The 19685-nt window shown below is 52.5% G+C and overlaps 8 protein-coding genes across 8 annotated transcripts; 5 read left to right on the top strand and 3 right to left on the bottom strand.

Annotated features, from left to right (window-relative positions):
* The first annotated feature begins 724 nt into the window (after positions 1–724).
* On the top strand, positions 725–2706 carry P168DRAFT_54989 (autophagy-related protein 17). The gene has a single exon (XM_024842001.1). The coding sequence runs from the start codon at positions 908–910 to the stop codon at positions 2564–2566; it is 1659 nt and encodes a 552-aa protein (XP_024690321.1). The 5' UTR covers positions 725–907; the 3' UTR covers positions 2567–2706.
* Positions 2707–3130: 424 nt separating this feature from the next.
* P168DRAFT_292809 (serine/threonine-protein kinase RIO1) lies at positions 3131–5092 on the bottom strand. Its single transcript, XM_024837668.1, has one exon. The coding sequence runs from the start codon at positions 5041–5043 to the stop codon at positions 3337–3339; it is 1707 nt and encodes a 568-aa protein (XP_024690320.1). The 5' UTR covers positions 5044–5092; the 3' UTR covers positions 3131–3336.
* Positions 5093–5296: 204 nt separating this feature from the next.
* P168DRAFT_312802 (chromosome segregation protein SMC) lies at positions 5297–9471 on the top strand. Its single transcript, XM_024839605.1, has 5 exons — positions 5297–5472; positions 5554–5713; positions 5766–6976; positions 7025–8916; positions 8970–9471. The coding sequence occupies exons 1-5, from the start codon at positions 5435–5437 to the stop codon at positions 9260–9262; spliced, it is 3594 nt and encodes a 1197-aa protein (XP_024690319.1). The 5' UTR covers positions 5297–5434; the 3' UTR covers positions 9263–9471.
* A 492-nt stretch (positions 9472–9963) lies between these two features.
* On the bottom strand, positions 9964–10865 carry P168DRAFT_306840 (GIG1 family protein; the record flags this gene model as incomplete). Its single annotated transcript, XM_024839060.1, has 2 exons — positions 10676–10865; positions 9964–10514 (listed from the first exon to the last, which is right to left on the bottom strand). The coding sequence occupies exons 1-2, from the start codon at positions 10788–10790 to the stop codon at positions 9964–9966; spliced, it is 666 nt and encodes a 221-aa protein (XP_024690318.1). The 5' UTR covers positions 10791–10865.
* Positions 10866–11127: 262 nt separating this feature from the next.
* On the top strand, positions 11128–12026 carry P168DRAFT_241951 (uncharacterized protein; the record flags this gene model as incomplete). Its single annotated transcript, XM_024833779.1, has 3 exons — positions 11128–11675; positions 11730–11807; positions 11870–12026. The coding sequence occupies 3 exons, from the start codon at positions 11128–11130 to the stop codon at positions 12024–12026; spliced, it is 783 nt and encodes a 260-aa protein (XP_024690317.1).
* A 1553-nt stretch (positions 12027–13579) lies between these two features.
* On the top strand, positions 13580–15181 carry P168DRAFT_292805 (cytochrome b5 reductase family protein). The gene is made up of 4 exons (XM_024837667.1): positions 13580–13668; positions 13744–13847; positions 13921–14546; positions 14601–15181. The coding sequence occupies exons 1-4, from the start codon at positions 13664–13666 to the stop codon at positions 14748–14750; spliced, it is 885 nt and encodes a 294-aa protein (XP_024690316.1). The 5' UTR covers positions 13580–13663; the 3' UTR covers positions 14751–15181.
* On the bottom strand, positions 14883–16191 carry P168DRAFT_258502 (phosphatidylinositol phosphate kinase family protein; the record flags this gene model as incomplete). The annotated part of the gene is made up of 2 exons (XM_024834604.1): positions 14883–15795; positions 15922–16191. The coding sequence occupies 2 exons, from the start codon at positions 16189–16191 to the stop codon at positions 15016–15018; spliced, it is 1050 nt and encodes a 349-aa protein (XP_024690315.1). The 3' UTR covers positions 14883–15015.
* Positions 16192–16823: 632 nt separating this feature from the next.
* P168DRAFT_292804 (arginine--tRNA ligase) lies at positions 16824–19116 on the top strand. Its single transcript, XM_024837666.1, has 3 exons — positions 16824–17227; positions 17310–18604; positions 18654–19116. The coding sequence occupies exons 1-3, from the start codon at positions 17006–17008 to the stop codon at positions 19072–19074; spliced, it is 1938 nt and encodes a 645-aa protein (XP_024690314.1). The 5' UTR covers positions 16824–17005; the 3' UTR covers positions 19075–19116.
* Positions 19117–19685: the final 569 nt, after the last annotated feature.

Genomic DNA, 19685 nt, shown 5'->3' with positions numbered 1-19685 from the left:
CCGGAGTGGCATAATTTGACGCGACGGTTTGGATTCATGGCGGATTCCCCCAGTCTTTCTGGGAACGGCTAATCAGTTAGTGCGCTGGGGATCCCTTACCGCAGTGCCCACTTAGTTTGATGATTCCCATACTAATTCTCCCAAGGTTCTGAACGGCGAGCTCTTGTTTATCATCACATCATCTCCACACCCTCCACAGCGTCTGAGACCCCGACATTGGTGATCTCCTGTCGTGGGATTCCTCTTGGTCTGACACTCTGCAACGCGGGTTAAAGCTCCGGAGCTCGACATTCCAAATATCACATCATTTTCGACGCCTAGCTTTTCTAATTCGACACTTCTAGTTTCGCTTCTAAGGGGCAGTGGCTTCCAGAAGGTACGCAACGTTGATGTCCAGTCGGCGACTTCCATTCCCACCCTTTCCTCGTTCCATAATCAGGACAATCCTTGCCTATAAACGACTCCTCGCCCAATCCACAATGATGCCATCATCGGGCGGAGGAAATCAAAGCCCGAATCGGGTCTAGCCCGTGTTTCTACTTCCAGTCTCACCGCCAGATTCATGTCCAGCTCCATTATGCCGATCGCAGCGTTGGCTGAGCTCCAAAGTTAACCATTAACACAGAATAACTGGACGGTGTCAACTTCCCGATGCAGTGATTATGGTTTAAATTCACGTTATCATTTGCAACAGAACGATATCACGGCCCATTGCATGGGACACTACACTAGGGAAGGACATTTCCGGACCCAAACTGGGGCGGGAAGGACGGAGATTTTGGAGGAGCCCCTGGTTCTCAAGACAACTGCCCTCATTGGACACATATTCGCGCACAGTCAGACTTGGCTGTGAATGCCTGGCTAGACTGGCTCCTGTGGGAATATCTAGTTAGAGTTTGTCGCCATTATGTCGGTATCCGAGTCCTCGTTGATGTCCGGCGACGCATCGCGTGCGCCCGAGCAAACCCATGACCAGGAAAACTCCATGCCCCAGCTGGAGACCCTCATCTCACATCTAGTCGCAGCTAAGCGGTCTTTGTCATCCATCAACCATGTGTGGCGTGCTAATGAAATTGTCACGGCCGCCCGCTCTGCATTGGAAGAAAGTGTTGTAGTTTCGGCGCGGACCGGCTTCCTGCGCCGTGGCCTCAATAACCAACTACGGCTACTCTATAATGTCCGGACGGAGGTGGAAGAGGTGTCCCTGCGCGGTAGATCGGAGTTTGCAAGCATACTGAAAAACCTAGATTCAGCTGACGCACAGTTGCGGCAGACGCTGAGTGCTCTCAGAGAAACAGTGGTCCATGCATCCTTTCGCCCGCAAGGTGAAGAGCCAAAAAGCCTACATGATTTTTTGGATGAACGTGGCGTTGAGGAACTCCATTCATCGCTTAAGGATTCCATTGACCGGACCAATGCAGCCCAGGCTGAACTGGAATCCTCAAATTACGCTTTCGATGACGAGCTCAAATCGATCAAGGATGCGTTGGGTAACTACCGGAATGCCACAAAGCTGGCGTCATCACGGCCGTCGACGTCGTCATCCTCATCCTCTGCGTCGAGCTCCAGTTTGCCCTCCCTGTCATCGATGCCAGGATTGCTGCATTCTCTGGAAATGCACGCCCGGGAAATGGCCGATCTTCTGGAGTCTCTGGTCCGACACTTCGACATATGCGTGACAGCTGTCAAACATACCGAAGGTGGCGGAGCCGCGGCCCAGTCTATCACGGGCGATATGCCTGCTGGTATGAATGTCAGCGGCCGTGGTGCTTCGAATATCGAAGAAGGCATCAACGCTAACTTGAACGCTCCGCTCGATCCGCTTAGTGATTCGGAGTATCAGGAGATGGTAAACGTACTAATCAAGGATGCGGCTGAGGCGGAGGATGTCGTGATGGAAATCCAAGACCGTATTGGAGAGATGGAGTCTGTCCTGGAAAATGTCGTGGCGCAAAGGGATTCTTTACTTTCCGTGTATGGTGCGACCACGAATGTTTTCGACCATCTGTCGTCCCTTGCATCCAACCGTCTCCCAAACTACATCGCCCAGGCGCACAATTTCACACAGGTGTGGAATGACGAACAAGAGCGAATCAAAGGCGGACTGGCAGATCTCTCCGACCTGAATACGTTGTACGATGGTTTCCTGGATGCATACGATGGCCTAATCCTGGAGGTAGCGCGGCGAAGACATGTACGACACCGCGTGGAGAAGGTTCTACGCGATACCAGACACAAGCTGGATCAACTCTACTACGAAGACGTCAATGCGCGCGAGACATTCCGTGTCGAGCAAGGGGACTATCTGCCGTCTGACATCTGGCCCGGAATTGGCCGGGAGCCAATGCGGATCGAATTTCGCCGGATATTGGGCGGCAATCTCAAGGATGCCGTACCCGACAATCCGGAGGATGCCCAACGAACCCCTGTTCCAGAGCCCAACGGAGCGCCCGCCGCATCGATCGGGGAGACCACCGACGATGGCGAGGTTATTCCTGAACTCCCCAAAGCTGTTGTGGAGCAGGCTCTCTCCCGAGTTAAAGCCAAAAGTCGTCGCAACACGTGATTCAGACTAAGCGTGAGACGAGCCCCCTCTTTATACGATGACCCCTGCGAGGCCTCAGGCGCAGGGGAAGGAGAGGGAGCCGGGATCCTCGAAGCAGGAAGAGGCAAATTCTTAGGAGCCTGAGCGAAGATCTCCTGGAAAAGGGCCGGGGGTAAGCGCTCGGGGCTGCGGTGCCATTTCAATGTGTATTGGCATCGTCCGAGAATCACTCGATGTGGACAAAATGACTAGCCTACCATATGCTAGACCTAGATGATGAACCTTAAGCTAGGCTCAGCCTTACATTGAAGAACAGCTTGTCACCATACCAAAGATCATATGCGTGGCTGATTCTGGTGAGACACATACTCCGAACAATGATCTCTTCGTTCTAGGATGTAAGTGCTATCGAAGTCGCCGGTATATGCCCTGAGTTACTCGTGACAAGCCTGATGAAAATCAAAGAGAGCTCTGATAGGTCATTAAGCCATGGTTTGCGATTTACAAGCAAAAGCAAAAATGCCATGTACCTGTACATAGAAATATCGAATACGAAGCAATTAAAGGAAATTCCATTGTTTTTGTGTCCCTGCCCGTACATGCATGCCGCTCTATATGCTCAGAACCAAAAGTATATATATATATGTATCCAATCCATCCCACATTGACCCATCCATCCCGACCAGCCAACACTCATCGTCGTGAAGTTCATCAAATCGTTCAAAGAGAAATAAACAACTTTTTTCGCTCCGTTCCATGAGACGCGATTATTTCGACAGTAGCCGTCACCACTATTTCTTCTTGCGCGACGAGGAAGAAACAAGGCGTTTCTTGAGATGCTTGGGCATCTTCTGCGTGCGTTTGTCGCGCTTTTCTTCCTTGACTTTCTGCTTGTGGTCGCGCTTGCTGTCTTTGTCCTCGAAGCGTTTCCCGCGCGGGGCTTTCTTCTCGAAGGGGTCTTTGCTGTCGTCGTCGTCGTCTGAGTCGGAGCCTTCCACTGACATGCCGCCGCTGGCTTCGGATTCGTCGTCGCTCTCGGCGTCGCCGGAGGCAGCGGTGGGCTTTTCGCTGGCCAGGAGATTCCGGTATACGAGGTCTGCACTGCCGCCTGCTTGGACTTGTTCGGCGTCGCGTTCGATGTCATACACTTGTTCCAGGGTCTGAGGGATGTACTGCTGGCGGAAGACGGCGGTGTCGACTTCGTCGGCTGCTTGTTCATCGAGTGTCATTTCGTCTCTAGTGGCGAGAAGGTTTTCGATGGCGTCTTGCATTGGCTCCACTGGCGTCACTGTAGTCGGGCCGTTGTGAGAAACAATGAACTCGAAGAGGGTCTTTTCGGGCAGGATGTCTACGCCCTTGCGACGGAAGAAATCGCTGACGTTCTTGATGTCCATACGCAGGAATTCGAGACTGCGGGGGTGATCGTGTTCCACACTTTGACTGACATCGATGATGTACAGCTTGCCCTTGTGGTAGAGCATGTTGTACTCGCTCAGATCCGCATGGACCAGGCGGCACGTCTGGTAGAGCACGCGCATGTAGCCGAGCAGCTCGACGTACACTTCGCGCCATTTGGCAGCGGGTTCGGGGACGTCGAACTCGACGTCTTTCAGTCGAGGAGCCGCCACACCCTTGGAGTTACCAACGAAGCCCATGACGAGGACGTGCAGACGGAGGTGAACGGGCTCCGGGCAAGGAATACCGGCAGAGTAGATTCTCCGCAGGTTGCGCATTTCCTTCTCGGCCCACAGTTTCACCATCGCGCGGTTGTTGCTCTTGCTGTATCCTTGTCTGAACCGAAATTCACCAGTCACGTACTTATCTCGGTCCTTGAACACCAGAATGCTCGTCTTGTAGACTTTGATAGCACGGTGAAGTGGCGGGGCGTCTTCCTCATCGGGGATCGAGAGAGAGTAGTAGACATTGGCCTCTTTTCCTGTCGACAGACATCCGTGAATCTCAGACACAATGTCTCGGTTGATCATCTGCAACAGAAGCATTCGTGTGCGGGGATCCAGCACCTGTTCCGATGTTGCCCTGTCGGCCCTATCGTTGCCAGCGCCGCTCTTGGTGGACAGACCAGACTGTACATCGTCCAGCTTGATCTTCCCCGCATGGCGCGTTAAAGATTTGACCTGATCATCAACCGAAGCGTACAAATTGGCAGTCGGTTTTTGTACATTCGTCTTCGGATATGTCCATTTGGGAGCGTTGGGGTCTGCGACGAGGTCGTTCGTTTTGCGTTGACGGTTGTAGCCCTTGGTCAGGTCGGAGGGGTTGGAAGACCGAAATTCTTCCTCGTTGAGTTCCTCCTCAAAGATATCATCGTAGTAATCGTCGTCCTCGTCTTCATTTTCTTGCGCTTCAGGATCTTGCCCCGCCGTAGTGGGGACAGTGCCATCAGGACGCACATATCCTTGATTAGGAACGTACGTATGCGAAGGCGACAAGCCATCCGCCAGGTTAGCCGCCTGAGCAGTCTGCTCTGAGGAAGCCATGATTCCAATCGAAACAAATCCCCGATGCTGTGCTGGAAAAAAGAATGCGGCAACGAAGCGGACGGAAAGAAAAAAGTTCCATTTGTGACGCACTTTTTTTTTCTTTGGGCAGAGTGCGGGCCACCCTATGCACACCGCCCGGCAAAACCCCGCGGGTCCAACGCGTTGGAAGGGACTGGGCAGATCGGCCACGCGTAGTGCGACAGTTCTGCTCCGTCGCAGGTCAGCACCACTTGTTCCTCACTGTTTACTGTCTGACTCTCCCGGCCTCGCGCGTCAACAATCTGCTCTGCTGCAGATAGACAGGGCACGGATCCTACTTTCTACGCTGGTTGCGTGATGATCTGGTGGTTGTGAGTGACAGGATTTCCGGTGTCGCGCGTGCGTCAAGATGTACGTCAAGCAAATTATCATTCAGGGCTTCAAGAGGTAAGTTGCCCATATCTTGGTTTACGATTGTGTACGTGGGCATTGGAATTTGAATTGATTGGCTTATCTTCATCCGTATAGTTACAAGGACCAGACCGTGATCGAGCCATTCTCCCCAAAACACAACGTTATTGTCGGTCGCAATGGTTCCGGTAAAAGTAACTTCTTCGCGGCCATTCGATTCGTCCTCAGTGATGCCTACACGCACATGGGGAGAGAAGAGCGCCAGGCTCTTCTTCACGTACGTACTCCGCGACTGTTACCCGGCGGTAAACAGTGCTTACATTGAATAGGAAGGCTCGGGGTCTGCTGTGATGTCCGCCTATGTTGAGATCATCTTCGATAACTCTGATGATCGTTTCCCTACCGGCAAGCCCGAAGTGGTCCTCCGTCGTACAATCGGTTTGAAGAAGGACGAGTACACCCTCGACCGCAAGAATGCGACCAAAAACGATGTCATGAATCTTCTCGAATCCGCTGGCTTCTCCCGTTCCAACCCCTACTACATTGTTCCTCAGGGCCGTGTGACTGCCTTGACAAACATGAAGGATTCGGAGCGATTGAATTTGCTGAAAGAGGTGGCTGGAACGCAGGTATACGAAGCGCGTCGTGCGGAGTCCCTAAAGATCATGCACGATACGAACACCAAGCGGTCAAAGATCGACGAACTCCTCGACTTTATCAACGAGCGATTGGCGGAACTCGAAGAGGAGAAGGATGAACTTCGGAACTACCAGGATAAAGATAAGGAAAGGAGATGCTTGGAATATACAATCTACTCGCGCGAACAGCAGGAGATCTCCAGTTTCCTCGACAACCTGGAGGAGCAGAGGCAAACCGGTGTGGAAGACACAGATGTCAACCGCGACCGCTTCATCCAAGGGGAAAAGGAGATGGCTCAGGTTGATGCAGAAATCGCCGAATGCAAGCAACAAATTGAATTCTTGAAGGTGGACAAGGTGCAATTGGAAGATGAGCGTCGCGATGCTTCCAAGGCGCTCGCACAGATTGAGCTGCAAGCCAAGTCACTCTCCGACAACCAAGCTGCTGCTCAGGTGCTGAAGTCGCGTTATGACGACGACCTGAAGTCCGTTCAGACAGCGATTCAAGAACGCGAGTCGGAACTCGGCGGACTCATCCCTGAATTCAACGCAGCCAAGGACCAGGAGGATGATGTGAAAACCCGTCTCACTGAAGCAGAGACTTCCCGTCAAAGACTCTATGCCAAGCAGGGCCGGAATTCGCGTTTTAGGAACAAGTCGGAACGGGATAAGTGGCTGCAGAATGAGATCAAGGACAACTATAGCTCTGTCTCTTCCGTCCAGGGAGTGGTGTCCCAAACTCAGGAAGATATCCAAGAAATTGAGAACGAGATTGCTCTGCTGGAGCCGGAAACTGAACGTTTGCGCCAGCAGATCGACGGCCGGGGTGACTCTATTCACTCGGTGGAGCAGCAAGTCCAGTCTGCAAAGGATGAGCGGGACCGGCTGATGGATCAGAGAAAGTAAGTGGGTTTGCTTTCTCAATCGACGATTTGCTGACCTTTTCGCAGGGAACTCTGGAGGGAGGAAGCCAAGCTGGATTCCATCCTGTCTAATGCCTCCAGTGAAGTGGATCGGGCCGATCGCGCCCTGTCGCACATGATGGACCACAACACAAGCCGTGGGATCGCGGCCGTCCGAAGGATCAAACGCCAGCACAACCTCGATGGCGTTTACGGCACGCTAGCGGAATTGTTCGATGTAAATGACAGATACCGAACTGCAGTTGAAGTCACGGCTGGCCAGAGTCTATTCCACTACGTCGTTGACACTGATGAAACAGCGACAAAGGTGTTGGAGGTTCTGCAACAAGAGAAAGCAGGACGAGTGACTTTCATGCCCTTGAACCGACTGAGATCTCGGCCGACCAACATGCCTCGCGCCAGCGATACGATCCCAATGATCGAGAAGCTGCAATACGACCAGGCCTACGAAAAGGCCTTCCTCCACGTGTTTGGCAAGACCATCATCTGTCCTAATCTCCAAGTTGCCGCTCAGTACGCCCGCAGCCACGGTGTCAACGCCATTACGCCCGAAGGTGACCGGTCAGATAAGAGAGGTGCTCTCACTGGTGGTTTCCATGATTCGCGACAATCGCGGCTCGATGCTGTCAAGATCCTAGCAAAATGGCGGGACGAATATGAGTCCAAGAAGAACCGCGGAACTGAAATTCGCAGGGAGCTGGAGAAGCTGGACCAGCTTATTACGAAAGCCGTCGGGGAGTTGCAGAAGCTTGAACAGCAGCGGCATCAAGTGCAGAACAGCAGTGGCCCTCTGCTTCATGAGCTGAGGAGCAAACGCGACCTTCTTCAGAAGAGAAATGACAATTTGGATGCCAAGCGGCGTGCTCTTCGTAACATCCAAGGCAATCTGGCTGCTCTGAACGACCAGATCAACGCCTTTGAGGCAGAGCTGAAGTCCCCCTTCCAAAAAGCACTCAGCGCCGAAGAAGAGAGCCGTCTCGAGACCTTGAACTTTACCGCCCAAGATCTTCGGCGACAGTACCAGGAACTGTCTGGCCAACGCAGTGAACTGGAAGCGCGGAAGTCGGTTATCGAAGTCGAGCTGCGGGAGAACCTGAACCCCCGCCTCGACCAGCTTGTGAGCCAGGACATTGATATGGCTGATGACGACAACAAGGGCAACTTGAAGGAGACTCAGCGTGAAATGAAGCGCTTCCAGAAGTCCCTGGAGAAGCTTGCCCAGCGGCTCCAACAGGTTGACGATTCCATCAACGAATCTAACGGCAAGGTGGCGGAGCTCACACAGCGCAACGCTGAGACACGGCGAGAAATGGAAGACCTGGCCAAATCTATCGAAAAGCACCAACGACGCATGGAAAAAAGCATGCAGAAGAAGGCTGCACTGACCAAGCAGGCGGCCGAATGCTCTGCCAACATCCGTGATCTGGGTGTCCTTCCCGACGAAGCCTTCATCAAGTATAAGAACACCGACTCGAACACCGTCGTCAAGAAACTGCACAAGGTCAACGAAGGTCTCAAGAAATATTCGCATGTCAACAAGAAAGCGTTCGAGCAGTACAACAGCTTCACGAAGCAGCGGGAAACTCTCATCTCCCGAAGAGAAGAGCTGGAAAGCTCTCAGAAGTCGATCGACGACCTCATCACCGTGCTGGATCAACGAAAGGATGAGGCCATTGAGCGAACGTTCAAACAGGTGTCCCGTGAATTTGCCAATGTCTTCGAGAAACTCGTTCCGGCTGGCCGTGGACGCTTGATTATCCAGCGGAAGACGGACCCTCGGCAGGGCGATGAGATTGACTCGGATGATGAAGAGGCGCGTCAAAGCGTCGAGAACTACGTCGGCGTTGGCATCAGCGTCAGTTTCAACAGTAAACATGATGAGCAGCAGCGTATCCAACAGCTCAGTGGCGGACAGAAGAGTGAGTCATCCTCTATTTCTTGGTTGCTCCAAACTAACCCGGATGTGTTTCAGGTCTTTGCGCACTCGCTTTGGTGTTCGCCATCCAGGCCTGCGACCCAGCTCCCTTCTACCTCTTCGACGAGATCGACGCCAACCTCGACGCCCAGTACCGGACCGCCGTCGCCCAGATGCTTCAATCTATCTCCGACTCGACCAACGGGCAATTCATCTGCACGACCTTCCGCCCGGAGATGGTGCACGTGGCGGAGAAATGCTACGGCGTCAGTTTCCGGCAGAAGGCCAGTACGATCGACGTGGTGTCGCGGGAAGAGGCGCTCAAGTTCGTGGAAGAGCAAAAGTCATGAGGTGGGGATTTGGTGGTCTTTTTTACTCATACTCTCACGTCGGGTGCCGGGATGGATGGGACAGCAGGCGTATCTCAGAAGGCAGTCGCTATTTTCTTCTTTTTTTCTTGTCTTTTCTTTTCTTTTCTTTTATTACTTCTTATTTCTTTGCTTCATTCTTGTAAAGATGCAGTCGGCTTATCTTCGCGGATTCCCAATGTTAATCCTCCTACAATTGACCATGTCCTATATGAGTTCTAGTACACTGTCCAATCATCACTGTTTGAGAGGGACCCAGAAATTAGAACCCCCTACAGAAAACCCATCAACAACCGGTTCTGGTTTGAGATCTAAGAGTACGTACTAAAAACATATCTCTCTTCTCGTATCCTTTATTAGAAATAAGAGAACATGGTTTCGGCCCTGTGTAGAGAGAAATAGGTAGCTTGCTAGTATTACTCCTCCCTTACTCTCATATCAAGCACCCAAGATGATTACAACTCTATGACCGTACTGCTAATGCAAGCTGACTAGCTCTATTCAGGCCCTTCGGCCGTCAGTGACTCAGAAGAATCCCGGAAACAGGGATAAAATCAAGTCTCAAGCCTCCCCCCCCCCCATCTCTCTCTTCATGGGGCGGTAGCTCGGCGTGGCTCATGAATCTATCGCAAGTTTGTGAACCACGCTCAGCTGTAACCCGTATATGGGCATATAACCCACCATCAATTCAGCGGCGGCTTCTCCCCCGTCCACTCCGCCAGAATCTCCTCGGGCACATCCCTGACCAAAACATGCACATGCTCCAAGCTGCGCACGCTCTGCAAAGCCGTCGGATTCTTAAACCACAGCACGTGATCCTCCGGCGCGGGGATCTTCTCCAGCGCCAACCGAGCCACAAACGTCCGCGCCACAAAGTCCTCAATCAGCGCGCGACTCTCGGGGGTCACCTCCCCGGTGACGGAATCCACCGGGACGGGGGTCCGCAGCCAGACGACGAGGTGGACGATGCCGGGCTCCATGCCGTAGGGCCAGTCATTGCGAAGGATCTTGTAGTCTGCGGGGTCGGCGAAGGGGGTGGGGTTGTTGAAGGGGAAGACGGGTTCGCTGTCTGTGGTCGTACTAGAAGTAGTATGGGTAGGGAGATGCCAGTGTAGACGACGCTGGCAGATGTAGTTTGTGATGGAGCCGTAGTGGGCTTTGGCGTCTTTGGACCAGGCGAGGTAGCGGATTAGGTCGGAAGGTTTCCGCTTGAACTTGGAGGGGTCGTTGATTGCTGTAGGTTACGGGGATAAAGCATAAGCTAAGGAGGGATGCGGGGAAATTCGGACTGGATGTGTCACTTTATAGAGGGATGATGTAGGGTGAGGCGGGGTATATGAAAAAGGAAAGTATACAGAAAGTCAATATATAGTACTACAAATGGAAATTACCTACCGACAATGGCCTTGAGATCTTCCCAGTCATGGGGAATGTATTCATCGTCTGTTTGGGTCAAGAGTTGACGATCGAGGTCGGTCAGGTTGAATGCGGGGGTTTCCTCGGGAGACATCAGGGAGAGGGAAGTATATGATAGAAAGAGACAGAGAGTGTGTGCTCCGTATAATCCGGTGACGGTGAATTACGCAAAAGAGTTGAGCGTGCCTGCCTTAATGCCTGATCCATAAAAAGACATCTCAAATTTCAGGCATCTTCAGGCAGGGGGACTCCCGCCTATACCGCAGATAAGTTAGCTTGATTGTCGGCCTGGAGTTTTAGGCACTTGAGCCACTCAGATAGCCACTTCCAAAAACGGCTAGCGCGAGGAGCTATAGTTGCCAGTCTGCCCCACATAAGTGCTCCACATACTATCCGAGACACCCATCTCCAAAGCATCCAAAGCAACTCCAATGTCGTCTTCATACTCAGCGTGGTTCCGTAATGGCCCGGATCCTGGTACTATCATCACCCTTGACCAGCCCGTACCTTCCCGGTGGAAGATTCTTGAGAAGCTGAACGAGCATGACTATCAGGTTAATGAGGAGGAAAACGATGAGTATGGCTTCCTTTCTTTCGCCTCGGCTAAATATCTATGCTGCAATCCCAGAGCCCGGACTAAGAAAGCCTTCATGCGCATCTACATTCAAGTTCCCCATCGGAAGACTGAAATGGATGATGCGGGTACCAGAGGCCGACAAGCCTCAACATACAACCCCCCAGAATTGATCGCCTACCGGGACCTCACTGAAAAGGGCTCGAGTGACACACCAAAGCTTTTCGGCTACAAGACCGATAAACAGGAACGCTCGGGGCTAGTTTCGGGTGGGTTCATTATCTGGCTTGTGTGGGAGATTGTCCCAGGGTTGCGCCTCGGAGACGGCAATAGCGCTGACCCATTTTGGGCTCTTGAAAGCTACGAAAGGGAGCAGGTTCGCTTGGCTTTTCTACAGGCTCTACCGTATGTTGATGTTTCTGTATTCGATACTAGGTCTAATCATTGTCGACTATGTAGTAAGCTGCATGACAACGGGTGGTTCCCCCGTGTGTGCGGAGCAAGCAGCCTAGTTTGGCACCAGGAAACGCAAAAACTGTATGTTATTGCTATTTTTTTCCAACGACAAGGTCACGAACTTACTAGTTTACTCCATATAGCTACTTTATCGGACCCTTTGATAAGGCCGGCAAGCCCGAACGTCCGATTATGTTCGGTGCCAACTGGATTGCGCATTTCGATCTCGCCAAGCCGGACCCCTCTACGGATAAACGTGATAGTGACTGGGATAAAGATACTTCAGGCTGGCAATGGTAGGTGAGGAAGCAAGATTGATTGTCTGTCCTCTTATTACGTTGAACTCGGTGACAAGACTGTGGTCTTTATAAGGGAGCAGTCCACTTCTGGTTCCGCATGCCTGTGCTAGTGTCAACATTCGATGCCCAGCAATATCGAGAAACCCAACCCGCAGCCACTTCTATCCTTGGCGACGACATATAGTCGTTAAAAGGTAACTCTCTTTCCATGACATTCTGAGAGTCTATTCAGACATCAAGACCAGAAGCATACTCAAATTCTAAAGAAGAGCCTAGCCGCCTCTATCCCTAGAAGACGATTTCTACGAGACCAAGAAAGAGATTTCACAGGACTCGCTGTTGATACAAAAACCAGTGGCATCACTACAGTAAATGTTACTATGTCAACAGAGAGCCTAGACCAGAGGATTAAAAACACTCGAAAAAGTGTGGGAAGGCCTGCCCAAGCTCTTGAAGCAGATGAGTTAGCATGACCCGGGGAAATTCAGGAAGCTCATGGAACGGAGAGACTCAGCGTCATCCAATGATCCAGATACACTCGCGGCTGGAATTATAGTCTGAGTGTTGTCCGGCTCGTTGGGAAATATGCCCCGAGAGATTGAAGGGGCAGCAGTCAATCTCACAAAGCCAGAGAGATGTTGTTTCAGGAGTTGAGAAGGATATACGGTTATTTGAAGCGAGAAGGATATATGGTTATATTGAAGCCTGGGTTGTGGGAGAGCCCACAGGGCCGCTATCTGTAGCACTTTTCGAAACATGATATTCAGCGTGTCCTCAATCCAATAACGCTTCTTGTACCGAAAATTCATGGTTGTTTTATTCAAGTTGGTCTTAATTGAATATGGGCCTGATATTGACATTGGTTCTCCGGCCATAATTACACCAATCGATCAGCACTTTCTCAAGGGTTATCCTCGGGCTACAATTTACCTTACCCTTCCTTCATCAACTCTTGCCTGATCAGTTATGACATCAACGAGTATATATATATATCAATTGACTATGTCATAGCCCACTTAACTATTTGTTGCAACCAGCTGCCCTATTTCCACGTCCCCGGTCGATAGAAACATGTACTTCGTTTTTCGGCAGACATATTAATGGAAGGCACGCTAAGCCTTATTTGGCTATCGCCGTGGTGTCCAGAGCGCCAGGTGAAAAGACCACGATTCCCCCTCCAAAAGCCACGCATCATCGTGGCCTTTTCATCCACCACAACAGAGGAAGATCAGTCTCTCACCGCTCAATCATTGCCGGGGAATCTTTTACCCCAGAAATCCCAACAGAGCGGGATTAATTCCATTCTCGATTTTCTTTTTTTCGATTTCTCTTCCTTTTTGATGTGAATAAAAATAATAAGAAAATAAAATCAATTAATGTATATTTTATCTATAATGTTATATATTATATAATATGTAGATCTCGCAATCATTACCAGATTAACCCAATCGAGATACATCCGTAATCCACCCCCGAGCTCGGCAGAGCCCGTGACAGAACTCCCTCAACGAAAACCCGCTCTTCCCGCCTTTTTTTCCATCTCTCTTCCCCTCCGACCTCCCTCCTCTCTCCATCTTCTCTTCCACCTGTTCTGTCCGTGGTATTGAATCTCGTGGGGTTCACAGAGTATTCGTCAACATGAGGTAGGTACTTATCGTCGCGAATTCCACTTCCACCCGTTCCGACCCAGAACTAACAGCTGTCGCGACTATCTGCAGTGCTCTTACCGACAATCTCCCCCCGGCCGTCCTTCAATTCGCGCCCTTTGCCGTGGCATTGGTGGCCGTCTTCCTCGGATGGAAGCTATTTGGCGGCAGCAGCAGTGCGTATACCTCAACGGATCAATGTGATCTTTCGAAAAGCTCGACTCGGTGCTGATGTCATTATCCCGATAGGTCCCCGGAAGGTTCTCAACCCCACCGAGTTCCAGGATTTCGTCCTCAAGGAGAAGAATGAGATCTCGCACAACGTGGCCATCTACCGCTTCTCCCTGCCCAACGCCACCGATATCCTGGGTTTGCCCATTGGTCAACACATCTCCCTTGCGGCCACCATCGATGGCCAGCCCAAGGAGGTCGTCCGCTCCTACACTCCCATCTCCTCCGACAATGAGGCCGGTTACTTCGACCTCCTCGTCAAGGCCTACCCCCAGGGAAACATCTCCAAGTACCTGACTACCCTGAAGCTCGGCCAGACCCTGAAGGTGCGCGGCCCCAAGGGTGCCATGGTTTACACCCCCAACATGTGCCGTCACATCGGAATGATCGCCGGCGGTACGGGCATCACCCCCATGCTGCAGATCATCAAGGCCATCATCCGCAACCGTCCCCGCAACGGAGGCAACGATGTTACCAAGGTCGACTTGATCTTCGCCAACGTCAACCCCGAGGACATCCTCCTCCACAAGGAGCTTGAGGAGCTGATCAAGGAGGATGACGGATTCCGCGTCTACTACGTCCTTAACAACCCCCCTCCCGCCTGGACCGGTGGTGTGGGCTTTGTGACCCCGGAGATGATCAAGGTATGCCTCTACTTTCCCCTCGGTGGTCTGATGTAATAGCTAACAATCCTGTAGGAGCGCCTCCCCGCCCCGGCCAGCGACGTCAAGGTTCTTCTGTGCGGTCCCCCTCCCATGGTCAGCGCCATGAAGAAGGCCACCGAGTCTCTGGGATACACGAAGGCTCGCCCTGTCAGCAAGTTGGAGGACCAGGTTTTCTGCTTCTAAACCTGCGGTCATAGTGCCGCAAACGCGTCCGGTGGCCCACCCCCGTGCCAGTCGGGCGTCGATCACCCGATTCCTGTGTGATGTAAACCAGACCTACGGCATATGGTCTGACCGTTGGATGTAAGATGAGATACGAGATGTGCTACCGCACAGTGGAGCAGTGTTCAGAGTTTGCAAGAGATAGAAGCCCAGCAGGGGAACATAATCTATAATGGACTGCCCTCGACACCACCTTAGGTATCATAATTCGCAAAACCCACATAACTTAAACAACCTCCAAAATAGACTCTACCATGGTCAAAAACTTCCCCCGATACTCCTCCGCCGTAGTCGTAACCGACATGGGTCCCTGCCTCCCAACCACATTAAACGTCTGCACGACCCCGGTCATCGCCTGCGCATGCAGCTTATGCCTCCCCCAAAAGAAATCCAACACCACAGCCCGATACCTCCACCGCCCATCAGCAGACACCACCCCAACCCTCCACCTATCCACCTCCTCATCCCTCCCATCCCTACCCCTCCTCCCCATCCCCTCCCCCTCCTCCACCGGAAACCGCACCAAAAACAACGAATAATCCACCGCATTCGCCTCCTGCAAAAACCGCGTATCATCCTCCACCACCCTCCTAAACGCCCGACACTCCTCCCCCCTTAAGCGAATCTTATCCGGAAACTCATCCGCCAGCCGCGACAGCGTATCCTCACTAACAAGCGGCTCAGGCACAAGGTCCCTCTCAGGATAAAAGTAATCCACGGGCTTCAAGTCATACGTTTCCCACTTCTCGCCCGACGAGGGCGAGTTGTTTTTCCCGGAGAGGACGTTCTCCATGATGATGTGGTGCGCGGGCGTTATGCCTGCTATGCTGCCTAGGGTTTTGATGGGCGCGTACAGGTAGTCTGTTATGCGGACGAGGAGGGAGTCTGGGTGGGTTTTCATGTATTCGCTGTAGGGCGCGAGCAGGTCGTCTTGGAAGAAGGAGTGCTCGAAGTGGCGGGGGAGGCTTTTCACGAGGTATTTGCTGTTGGATGTGCTGAAGAATGTCTGTGCTTGTTAGACTGCATACAATCCACTGGAGGAGTACCAGGAGAGTATACACTGTATACCCTCAACCCCCCTTCCTCCCCCTACACTACAATCCAGACAAAGCAGAGAAAATATAGTACTAACCGACCCCGAAAACCCCAAATCCCCCATCGGCACCAAAGCCGCCTCCCTCCCCTGCGCGCAAAACGACCCCCTATACTCGTCATCATCAATCCCATACGCCTCGATGCGCAATCGCCGAAACCGCTCGTCGCTATGGCGCAGCAGTTTTATGTAGTAGATGCTGAAGAAGGCGAGGATGCGCCCGATGAGCGTCTTGCGGAAGGTCTTGGGGTCGCGCAGGAGCGCGTCCTGGATGGATTTTGTGAGGGCTCGGTGGCGGCGGTTGCCCATATTTCAGAAGTCTGTGGTTTATCTATGGGGGAGGGGAAGTGGGGGGAGGACTACATCGTGGGGTGTAATTTGGAGTTGGATGCTATATACGTAGTAGGTGCATGATCTTGGAATGAAGGACGGTGACGTAGGTGATATGGGGATCAGGTGATGTCACATGATTGCTTGTAGTATATGGTCGTTGGCTTGTTTCTCTGCGTTTTGGCTGTTGGTGTTTCTTGTTGCATATTCTTCAGTGTCTGTATCACATGATTTCACTGTTGTTTGTGTATGGACTGTTGTACTGTCCTAGTGATCAACTACGGCAGTGAAACCATTATATATCACTGGAAGTGGAACAGGTTGCAACCATATATCATAAACGAAATATATATAGCTAGGAAAGTATGTTGATGTTTAATGTAGTATCGATGATTTACTACCAAGCATAATAACTGTATAATCCCTGTGTCTAGAGTAGTATACTCCATGTCTAGTATGAAAGTATGGAGATACCAGGTTAGGGCTATCCACGTGATATACTATATCACACGTGACTCACCGCCTGGCAGTAAACCACATACCGCATTGGGTCAAGAGGAAAGGGAAAAAAAAAAAAAGGGAAAAAAAGGTCCCCTCCATTCTGTCTTCCCCTCCAATGGGTCATCATTGTCTGCAGAGCGGGGCTAGACGATTTTCCACGGCCTTTTCTCTGTTCCATCCACCACTTACTTCCTTCTCTCCCTCGAACTGTCCTCTCTCCAGGTTTAATATCTCTCCTCGGCTCTTTACTACCTACCCCTCAGTCTACGCGCCCCCCGCGAAGACCCCCATCATGGCGTCTTCCGATCTCCCCACTGCCGTCGAGGCTCTCACGCTGCAGACCACCTCCGAGACCTCCAAGTTCCCCAACTGCTTTCCCTCGTTGAACCCCGTCGATATCTACCGCGAGCACATTGCGCAGAAACTGGGCGAGGCCACCGGCATCGACCAGGAGAAGATCTACTCCCGTCTGCAGTGGACGAGTACGTTGGACAAGGGTGATCTGGTCTTGCCTGTATGCTATGAGTCAGACCATATCTTGCGGGGAAGGTCGTGCGTGGTTGGGCTTTCGAAAGACTAACGGAGCTGGTTATTAGGTCGCCGCGCTGCAAATCAAGAAGAAGCCCCAGGAGCTGTGCGAGGAGCTCGCCGCCAAGTTCCCCGAGTCCGACCTTGTCCTCCCCCCTAGCTCCTTCGGTGTCCACCTGCAGTTCTTCTTCCGACCCGAACGCCTTACCCACACCGTCATCCGTCGCATCCTGAAGGAGAAGGCCGCGTTCGGTACCAATGGCAACCTCGGCCTCAAGGACCCCTCCGACCCCTCCAAGGGTAGCAAGAAGATGATCGTCGAGTTCTCCTCGCCCAACATCGCCAAGCCCTTCCACGCCGGACATCTGCGGAGTACGATCATCGGTGGCTTTCTGGCCAACCTGCATACCGTTATGGGCTGGGACGTGATCAAGATGAACTACCTGGGTGACTGGGGCAAGCAGTACGGTCTGCTGGCCAACGGGTTCAAGCGGTTCGGCAACGAGGAGGAGCTGCTGAAGAACCCCATCGGCCACCTCTTCGACGTCTATGTCAAGATCAACGCCATCGTGTCGGAGCAGGACGTCCCGATCAAGGCGCTGAAGGAGCAGATCAAGGCCAAGAAGGAGAAGAACGAGGACGCGTCGGAGCTGGAGAAGGAGCTGGCGCCGCTGGTGGATGCCAGCGAGGACGAGGCTGCGCGCCGCTACTTCAAGAGCATGGAAGACGGCGACGATGCCGCCCTGGCCCTCTGGCGCCGCTTCCGTGACCTCAGTATCACGAAGTACCGCGAGACGTACGCCCGTCTCAACATCGACTTCGACGTCTACTCCGGCGAGTCGCAGGTCAAGGACGAGAGCATGAAGGCGGCCTACGACACCCTGGAGAAGTCCGGCGTCGCCGAGAAGTCGGACGGCGCTGTGATCGTCGACTTCACCAAGCATGGCGCCAAGAAGCTCGGCAAGGCCATCATCGTCCGCAAGGACGGCACGCCCCTCTACCTGACCCGAGACATCGGCGCCATCACGGAGCGTGACGAGGCGTACCACTTCGACAAGATGATCTACGTTGTCGCGGCGCAGCAGGATCTGCACCTGGCGCAGCTCTTCAAGATCACGGAGCTGATGGGCCACAAGGAACTGGCCAACCGCTGCCAGCACATCAACTTCGGTATGGTCCGCGGCATGAGCACCCGCAAGGGTACCGTCAAGTTCCTGGACGACGTGCTGCGCGATGTGGCCGACAAGATGCACGAGGTGATGCAGAAGAACGAGGAGAAGTACAAGCAGATCGAGGATCCCAAGGCCACGGCCGACATTCTGGGTATCACCTCCGTCATGGTTCAGGACATGAGCGGCAAGCGGTATGTCTCTTCTTTATCTTTTTTTTAATGTACAAGTCTAACGAATTAGGGTCAACGGCTACGACTTCAACCTGGAGGCGATGACCTCCTTCGAGGGTGACACGGGCCCGTATCTGCAGTACGCGCACGCGCGTCTGTGCTCGATCATCCGCAAGGCCAACCTGGGCGCGGAGGATCTCGACTCGGCCAACCTGGACCTGCTGACGGAGACGCAGGCGCACGACCTGGTGCGTCTGTTGTCCTCGTGGCCGGACGTGCTGGTCAACACGATGCGCACTCTGGAGCCGACGACGATCATCACGTACCTGTTCCGGATGACGCACATCCTGAGCTCGGGCTACGACACGCTGCGGGTGGTGGGCAGCGAGCCGGAGGTGCTGAAGGCGCGGTTGGCGCTGTATGCGTCGGCCCGACAGGTGCTGAACAACGGCATGCGGGTGCTGGGCCTCAGCCCTGTGGAACGGATGTAAATTTCTTATTGAGTAGTATCACGAATACCATTTATATTTCCAGTTTAACGTGCTTTCTGTATAATGGCTGTCTTATAATGGGGGAGGCGGGGGGGGGGGGGGGGGGGTATTCCAACCAGTATTCCAAAACCAGCCAATCCATATGCAAGGAAATACATGAATGACAGTAGGGAAATCAACGAGGAATAGGGATCAACGATCAACAGGGTAGGGAACCAACCCAATAAACCCATTCTTTCTTACCCCAAATGAAGAAATCAAATAATCCCCTTAACAATCCTTTATTAAGGGCAAGGAAAGGGAAAGGGAAAGGAAAATTTCAAGTCCCCGAGCGGAACGAGCGAATCCCCGCTTTGATCGATTTGTAAACGCCGTCAACGGCATCCCGACCCAGACTTTCTTTCCTTGATTTTATTCTCAAATTATTGCCGACCCTCGACCTTGGTTGGGAAGGAAAATGAGTGCCTGGATGACAAACATTGAATTATAACCAACGAATCATTAGTTGAATGTTTAGTTATGTTCTTTCCATTCATCCATCCATACGCGGACGCCGTTCAGCCCGTCAATCCCGAGTGGCAATCCAACCCGGGGTCTTTAGCTCGTACGAG

This window comes from Aspergillus campestris (assembly GCF_002847485.1).
Source record: "Aspergillus campestris IBT 28561 chromosome Unknown P168scaffold_11, whole genome shotgun sequence".
NCBI classification, from domain to species: domain Eukaryota; kingdom Fungi; phylum Ascomycota; class Eurotiomycetes; order Eurotiales; family Aspergillaceae; genus Aspergillus; species Aspergillus campestris.
Note: the sequence above shows the minus strand (reverse complement) of the source record. Positions and strands in the feature narration are given on the sequence as shown.

Coding starts and splice junctions, on each gene's coding strand:
- P168DRAFT_292809 (XM_024837668.1), bottom strand. CDS start 5,043: ATGGCTTCCTCAGAGCAGACTGCTCAGGCGGCTAACCTGGCGGATGGC.
- P168DRAFT_292805 (XM_024837667.1), top strand. Junction 13,848..13,920: donor GCTATTTGGCGGCAGCAGCA/GTGCGTATACCT, acceptor TTATCCCGATAG/GTCCCCGGAAGGTTCTCAAC. Junction 14,547..14,600: donor TGACCCCGGAGATGATCAAG/GTATGCCTCTAC, acceptor ACAATCCTGTAG/GAGCGCCTCCCCGCCCCGGC.
- P168DRAFT_292804 (XM_024837666.1), top strand. CDS start 17,006: ATGGCGTCTTCCGATCTCCCCACTGCCGTCGAGGCTCTCACGCTGCAG. Junction 17,228..17,309: donor AGGGTGATCTGGTCTTGCCT/GTATGCTATGAG, acceptor GCTGGTTATTAG/GTCGCCGCGCTGCAAATCAA. Junction 18,605..18,653: donor CAGGACATGAGCGGCAAGCG/GTATGTCTCTTC, acceptor CTAACGAATTAG/GGTCAACGGCTACGACTTCA.
- P168DRAFT_54989 (XM_024842001.1), top strand. CDS start 908: ATGTCGGTATCCGAGTCCTCGTTGATGTCCGGCGACGCATCGCGTGCG.
- P168DRAFT_312802 (XM_024839605.1), top strand. CDS start 5,435: ATGTACGTCAAGCAAATTATCATTCAGGGCTTCAAGAG. Junction 6,977..7,024: donor CGGCTGATGGATCAGAGAAA/GTAAGTGGGTTT, acceptor ACCTTTTCGCAG/GGAACTCTGGAGGGAGGAAG. Junction 8,917..8,969: donor GCTCAGTGGCGGACAGAAGA/GTGAGTCATCCT, acceptor GATGTGTTTCAG/GTCTTTGCGCACTCGCTTTG.